Source organism: Triticum dicoccoides, chromosome 2B, assembly GCF_002162155.2.
Source record: "Triticum dicoccoides isolate Atlit2015 ecotype Zavitan chromosome 2B, WEW_v2.0, whole genome shotgun sequence".
NCBI classification, from domain to species: domain Eukaryota; kingdom Viridiplantae; phylum Streptophyta; class Magnoliopsida; order Poales; family Poaceae; genus Triticum; species Triticum dicoccoides.
In genome coordinates, this window is record NC_041383.1 from 478,863,869 (window position 1) to 478,871,393 (window position 7,525).

At 46.2% G+C, this 7,525-nt stretch overlaps 1 protein-coding gene across 1 annotated transcript; it reads left to right on the plus strand.

Annotated features, from left to right (window-relative positions):
* The first annotated feature begins 1,350 nt into the window (after positions 1–1,350).
* LOC119364346 lies at positions 1,351–6,646 on the plus strand. Its single transcript, XM_037629804.1, has 8 exons — positions 1,351–1,647; positions 2,560–3,126; positions 3,210–3,316; positions 3,409–4,750; positions 4,851–5,078; positions 5,172–5,405; positions 5,504–5,757; positions 5,847–6,646. The coding sequence occupies exons 1-8, from the start codon at positions 1,474–1,476 to the stop codon at positions 6,316–6,318; spliced, it is 3,378 nt and encodes a 1,125-aa protein (XP_037485701.1). The 5' UTR covers positions 1,351–1,473; the 3' UTR covers positions 6,319–6,646.
* The last annotated feature ends 879 nt before the right edge of the window (positions 6,647–7,525 follow it).

A 7,525-nucleotide genomic window follows, 5' to 3' on the forward strand; every position in this document is an offset into this window, starting at 1 on the left:
ATGAACATCAGTTGGTACTCCGGTCATTGTAGCATAAACCACGTACGTAGCGAGTGCGTACACCGAAACAACCTGTAGAGGAGAAGCATTTTTGTCATTAAAAACCAAATCATTTCTACACAGCCAAAGCGACCAAATTAAGGCATACGCTCCCACCCTTTTTAGCATTTTGAACCTATTTGTAATACCGTCCAACCAATGAGCAAAAATATTGGCAACACTTGTGGGCGGATACAAATTTGACGCTATTTGGATGATTGACCACGTAGAACGTGCACACTTGCATTGGAAAAAGAGGTGTTTGATTGTCTCGTCATGAGTACAAAAAGAACACTTCTTACTCCTTCGCCAGTTGCGTCGTGCGAGGCTGTCTTTGGTTAACACAACTCCCCTATGAAGATACCACATGAAGATTTTCACTTTTAGTGGAATCTTAGACTTCCAAATTTTCTTATTATTACTTGTTGGTACCTCAGAATGCGTGAGTGCACGATACATAGAGTCTATTGTGAAAGACCCTGATGTAGTAAGGTTCCAGCGAAACACATCCCGACCTTGTGTCAAGTTAATCGAATCCAGCCGGAATAAAAGATTATGCCATGACACTAGTCGGGGGCCAATCAAATCCCGCCTGAACGAAATATTCGGCGGGGAAGGACCGAGCACGTGCGCAATAATATTATTCTTATAGCGAGCGAAGTTATATAAGGCTGGATATGTTTCGCTGAGACTGGCATTGTCTGGCCAAATGTCTTCCCAGAAACGAATCTCCGACCCGTCCTTTATTGCGAAAGGCCCAAAGCAAAAAAGATGTTTGTTTGCCGCCATTAGGTCAGCCCAAAAGTGCGAGTCGCCAGGTTTCCAATATGCCTGGGATACCACCTTTTGGCCTAGATACTTGTTGCGCAACATGGTTTGCCAAACACCATTCTCGGTAAGAAGTTTAAATAACCATTTACTGAGAAGGGCCTCATTCTTGACGTGCAGGTCATGAATTCCAAGGCCACTTTGGTCTTTAGGCCTACAACCCACGCTCCATTCCAAGATCTCTAGCTGTTAGGTGCGTGTCTTCATGTTCAGGTCAATGTCCACAGAGAGATGTTCTCCCATTGTTCAGTGTGAGTCCCTTCACACTTCTCTCTGTAAAATGTTGCTAGATGAATAAAATCTTTTCATGTACAGAAAAAAAAACTCCGTGAAAATAACCAAAATCTCCCTATCCGTCTCGGCTTCGGCCCGAACGTCCGATCCGCTGTGCGATTCGGAAACCGCTTCCCCCGGGAGTACCTGGTACTACACCTATATAGCGCCACGCGTGGCGCACCCAGGACGCCGCGGAAGGAACTAAACTCGAGAAACAAGTGGAGTAAAGCAGTGGCGCAAGCAAGGGAGAAGGAAGAACAGATTGCTTGTGGGATTCGCCGGCGAGTTCAATCGGCGAGGGAGACGGAGGGGAGTCTGATCGGTGCGGTGATGGGGGTGAGGGAGCCGGTGGCGATGGAGATACCGGTGGACGAGGGGGCGGCGGCGAGGGTGCCGCCGCGGATCAGGAGGAGGCTGCTCGAGGGCAGGACCAGCGGCGGCGGCGGGCCGGCCAGCGCCGAGGAAATCGACGCCAAGCTCAAGGAGGCCGACCACCGTAGGCAGGTAGGTGTCCCTGTCGGATACCTTTAGTTTCCTACATTTATCTTTCGCTTTTCCCCTTCCTCCTCCTCACGGTGGATTGCCAAGTCGCGGGGCGTGAACTGTGAATTCGAAGTGTTGACGACTGCTTTCTTTCTATGCACTACTATTATCCTCGTGTTGTCTCGTCGGTGGTTCCAATCCTTACTTAGTTACTGGTGAAAAGATAGTTGCGTCTTCTGCTGTTGAAGTGGTATTACTATTTTTATTCTACAGAAGTGGTATTGTTCCTGGAAGGTTTTACAGTAACTTTAGACGTCTAAGTATATAAGCATGTGAAATACGAGTAATTGTGAAAGTTGCGGGTATGTGAAAGAATTCCTTTGGTTGAGCTGAAGTAACATTCTTTGGTAGTCTTGAGCTGAAGTTGGTCTCAAGGGTGCCACGAATTGCCGCGTTTTTTTTCTTTCCCTTCTCTAGTTTGGGGTTTTCCGGTGTTTGGATTGAAACGTTTTCTCCCTATTGAAAAAGGTCTCAATTTTATCTGCAGTTCGGTGAAAGCGTAAACAGGGACAATCAGAGTATATTACTCCAGTAACTAATTATTGCCTGTGAAAAGGAAAGTTTTTAATCAAATAATAAAGGTAAAATTATTGTAGGTTGTAACTGCTAAGTTAGCATTGATTTCAGGTTGTTTCGGTGGTAGGAAAATTATGGTAGTTTGGTAGGATAGTTTGCTTTCATCATCCACCATTTGGTTTTGCTTAGAAGTAACATACCTTGCACTTGTACTGCTGAAATTTTAGTTGCAACTTCTGTAGTCTGTTGGTTGATGTAATCCTGGTAGGGGCTATAGAAACAACTACTGTTCTTTTGGTTAAAAGAAGGTTGGAAATGAATTATCAAATTAACTCATGTTCAATTGTCCCCTCTCAGCAATTCTACGATTGGTTATCCTGCAAAGCAAGGAAGAAGCCACGGAGCCCATCGTGCTCATCTCAAGAGGAAGATTACGGACAGTGCCTTGAAGCCAAGCTTCTGGCAGCTGAGCAGAAAAGGCTAAGCCTCTTGGCAAAGGCACAGAACCGGTTAGCCAAGTTGGATGAACTCCGACAAGCAGCCAAAAATGATGTGGAAATGCGGATTGAGAAGGAGAAGGAAGAACTTGAGACTAGAGTCGAGACTCGGGTTCGGCAGGCAGAGGAAAACCGTATACGCCTTCTGCATGCAGATATGCAGAGGCGGGCTGCACTAAAGAATAGAACAGAGAGGTCCCTCGTGCAGAAGGCGACATCTGAGAGCAAGTATACAGAGCGGGTGCGATCTGCTATCCTGGAAAAGCGTGCTGCTGCTGAGAAGAAACGGCTGGCGTTGTTGGAAGCTGAGAAGAGGAAGGCTCATGCTCGGCTCATGCATATTCAACGAGCGGCCATGACTGTAAGCAGCCAGAGAGAAGCAGAGAGGATTAAATTGAAAGAACATCTTGAAAGCAAACTTCAGAGGGTATGTGTTGTCATACATACGCTGATTACAGTTTTAGTTCTTATGTTCTGCTTCTTATCTGATTTGTTATCTTATTTGAACAGGCCAAGAGGAAGAGAGCTGAATATTTGAAGCAGCGAGGAGGTCCATGCAGTTCTGCTCATGCCGACTACATCAAGCATGCAGATTTTCTTTCAAGAAAGCTTGCAAGGTATTACTACAATACAATAAATTATTTGAATAAACTATTTGGTTGTATTTGCACGTTCGAGTTAATTGAAGTTTTCTTCTCGTATACTGTAGGTGCTGGAGAAGTTTTGTGAAGTCCAGGAAGACAACACTTGCCTTATCTCAAGCTTATGATGCTTTGGGAATTAATGAAAAATCTGTGAAGTCAATGCCATTTGAGGAATTAGCTATGCTGATGGGATCTCCCACAGCTCTTGAGGCTACTAAGGCATTACTTCACCGGTTCGAGAGGCGTGTGACTCTTTGTCAGTCAGCAAGTTCATCATCTGCAGAAAATATTGACCATCTGCTGAAACGCCTTGTGACTCCAAAGAGGAAGGTACCTCCGAGTAGAGACGGAAGAACAAGGGCTGCAGCAAAAAGGCCAGCCAGAACTTCTGAAACAAGCAGGTTGTCTAGATATTCACTGAGGGTGGCACTCTGTGCTTACATGATCCTGGCTCATCCTAGTGCTGTTTTAAGTGGAGATGGTGAGCAAGAGAAGCTACTCATGGAGTCAGCAGCAAACTTTGTCAGGGAGTTTGAGCTGCTGGTTAAGACAATACTCGAGGGACCGGGAAGAACCTCAAGGCAGCCATCTCTTGATGCTACTGAATCATCTAGTTGCCAGAAGTCTTATGATGTTGCCGGTCAAAGTAAATTCAAAACTCGGCTGGTTAATTTTGACAAAGCTTGGTGCACCTACCTTTACAGATTTGTGGTGTGGAAAGTAAAAGATGCAAGATCATTGGAGGGTGATCTTGTTAGGGCTGCATGCAAGCTTGAGCTGTCAATGATGCAAACATGCAAGTTAACTGCCGACGGGCGGTCACACAACCTCACCCATGATATGAAGGCCATTCAGAAGCAGGTTTCTGACGATCACAAACTCTTAAGGGAGAAGGTTCAGCATCTGAGTGGTGATGCAGGGATTGAGCGGATGGACTCTGCTCTCTCAGATGCAAGGTCAAAGTTCTTTGAAGCAAAAGTGAATGGAAGTCCATTGGCGACACCTGTTGCAAACGTATCTACTCCTCTGAGCATTAATTCATCTGGAAAGCTCCCGCCTTCTGAGGTTAATGTTAGTTCTGAAACAGCATCAAGCAGCACATCACCAGTGAATCTGCCTACAGAGAATGAGCAGATGGTCAATGAGATGCTTCATGAGGACGGTGGTGCGATTGCTGCCAATTCTAATGATGCCCGCACCATCGAGAAGGATTTCCAAGACAAAGTGAGGGAAACAATGGAGAAAGCTTTCTGGGATGTGGTTACTGACTCAATGAGAGGAGACAAACCTGACTACAGCCAACTGATCAACCTGGTAAAGGAAGTGAGGGATTCGTTGCACGACTTGGCTCCCAAGGGATGGAAGGAGGAAATCTATGAGAACATTGACCTCGAAATTTTGTCCCAGGTAAGATCCCAGTGTTATGCATATAGAAATTTGTCATCGAATTGCTTCTTTTTTCTTATTCATGAAATATTGACATAATTTTGTTCCTGTACAAATAAAGGTACTCGAGTCAGGCTCCCAGGACACCCAATATCTGGGGCAGATTTTGCAGTACTCTCTGGCTATGGTCAGAAAGCTGTCTGCTGCTGCAAAGGATGATGAGATGAAGGCAAGTCATGACAAATTATTGAGCGAGTTGGCTGCAAGTTCTGAAGATAATGATAATGGAGTCAGCTCGTTTGTCATTGCTGTCATCAAGGGTCTGCGTTTCACTCTGGAAGAAATAAAGGTGTTTTGAGGTGTTAATAATTTAAACTTGTCCTACAATTAACTGCAATTGTTTTTATGCAGTGGAATTCTAACATTTTTCTGTTATAAACAGCAACTGCAAGTAGAAGTGAGCAAGGCATATGTTCAGCTGATGCAACCGAAGATAAAAGGCTCGGCTGGAGTGGAGTACCTGCAGAAGGCTTTCGGCGATCGCTATGGACCTCCTGCTAATGCGTCAGCTTCTCTCCCTGTAACTCTGCAGTGGATTTCAGCATCAAAGAGCATCATGGACGCAGAATGGAGGGAACATCTGGGCTCCCTTTCAGTTCTGCCAGCAGCAAATCATGTATGTTTCTAACTACGCAGAGTCTTAATAGCATCAGTAGCATAGCGGCATTCTATTTGTTATCTGGTTCCTGACACTAGTTTAATCCTTTGTGGCAGGCTCAGCCCCTTGTTACAGTGCTCCGAGCTGGCCAAGGAGCTCCACCAGCTTCTGTACCTTCAGCAGGCAGTTCAGGTTCACCTGAGTGCAAGGGAGAAAAGGTTGACAAGCTTGTGAGGGTTGGCTTGTTGCAGCTTATCAGTGGTATGGAGGGCTTGCAATTGCAGTCAACTCCTGAGAGCTTCCACCTTAACTTTCTGAGATTGAGGGCCGTGCAGGGCCAATTTCAAGAAGTGATTGTAATTTCTACGGGGTAAACAACCAACTACTTTTAATAATTTTAGCCTAGCCTTCAGGACGAAAAGTTTCATTGTGTGCTAACTGAACCTACTGTTTGTGCAGCATGCTCGTCCTGCGTCAAGTCCTGATGAGTGAGAATTCTAAGATCACTCCTCCGGAGCTGGAGACTGTCATCTCAGAACTCTTCGGCGCTCTGGTGAAGCTGCTGGATAACTCCCCCGAAGCAGGCACTGAAGAGATCGTGGAGGCGATGATGAGCGCGTCGGCCTCAGCCGGCTCTTTGTCGGACGCCAAGATTCAGGCCAGGAGGCAGATAATAACCCGGGTGGTCCTCAAGAGCCTCCAAGCGGACGACGTCGTCTTCAAGAAGGTCTCCCGGGCGGTCCACTGCGCCTTCCGTGGCGTCCTCCTCGGCGGCAGCGGTGCCAAGGGCCAGAAGCTAGTGGATGCAGCCCTACGCCGCATCGGCGCGGGGAAGCTCGCTGACCGTGTGGTGAAGGCGGCTGAAGTGCTCATCAGGGTGGCCACGGTCTCGGAGAAGGTCCACGGCCCGTGGTACAAAGCGCTCTCCTGAATGTGAATATAGCTTTACTTTGGTTGGTTCTGTGAATACACACGTTGGGTCGGTTGTAAATTCTTGTCCCGCTGGATGAGGTGGGAAGAAGTCATTGTACAGAAATTAATTACTAGTTCAGGATGTTAAAAATTCTTGGTGTAGGGCAAAAATCAGCTCCAGAATTTAGTCAGGGCCCGGAGATGCTCAATGGCACCTGGTGACCCGTGTTATGCCAATGATGGTGCAGTCGCTGTAATAGACAGAACTCGATAATGTGATTATTAGTTGTCTATATGATGTAAATATACTTCGTTTGTTTGAGCAGTTGGATGTTAAACTCTTGAATCACTGATTCTGAAAAGGAGATAATAGTTATACATAATCACGTCATATGGGTTGATCTGTTAAAGGCTCAAAAGGCTAGCTCTTTGCTTCAGAACAAACTTCAAGGCTGGATAAAAAGCCCTGACCAAATTCATGAGACCCAAAGTAATCAGGAATTCAGGAGTAAACTCCCAGGGTTTCTTATCAGGGCAATTTGCCACAGAGTGACCATGACCACAGCAATCTCACACTTCAAAGAGAGTGGATAACGATGGCAGGACAACACTATTTTTGTGTGCATCACCAGCCAACAATGTCTCTGCTTCATTACTCTCTCTGATTTTGGGAGAAATCTGCCTAGGGGGCAATGCAGGAATAGAATGACGGTCACCACGAAGCGAGTACTTACTTGTAGTGTGCTTGCACCACAGGAAACGGCGTGTATGCCGACGGTTTTTGGCCGTCGGCAAAGGCCCCAAAACCGTCGGCATACAGCCCTCGGTAAAGCCTAGATGGCTGTCGGCATAGAAACATATGCCGACGGTTTTCTCGAGCCACCGTTTCCCGTCAGCTACGGCACACTGCCGTTCGGACACGTGCTAGCAACTGCGTGCGCCACAAGGCAAACCTATGCCTTCAAGCTTTACCGTCATCATAGCTATGCCACGTGTCGCCGCCTGTGGTGCTCCTGGTGGTCATCTATGCCAACGGCATTGTAATAAATAAATAATTCAAAATAAATTACAAATGGATAATACAAATTAATTATACAAGACTTACAGTCTATTATGAATTATGTTGGAAAAGACAGTGCTTGGGAGATGCTTAGCCACTTAGGCGCTAGGCAATGGCCAAACGCATCGCCAAAGACATAAATGGAAGTCAAGAAATTGTCTATCCA

Bases quoted from the DNA above. Each gene is read 5' to 3' on its own strand.
- LOC119364346 (XM_037629804.1), top strand. From the start codon at position 1,474: ATGGGGGTGAGGGAGCCGGTGGCGATGGAGATACCGGTGGACGAGGGG. The intron at 3,127-3,209 runs GTATGTGTTGTC...TTATTTGAACAG, and splicing joins TTGAAAGCAAACTTCAGAGG to GCCAAGAGGAAGAGAGCTGA. The intron at 5,079-5,171 runs GTGTTTTGAGGT...TGTTATAAACAG, and splicing joins TCACTCTGGAAGAAATAAAG to CAACTGCAAGTAGAAGTGAG.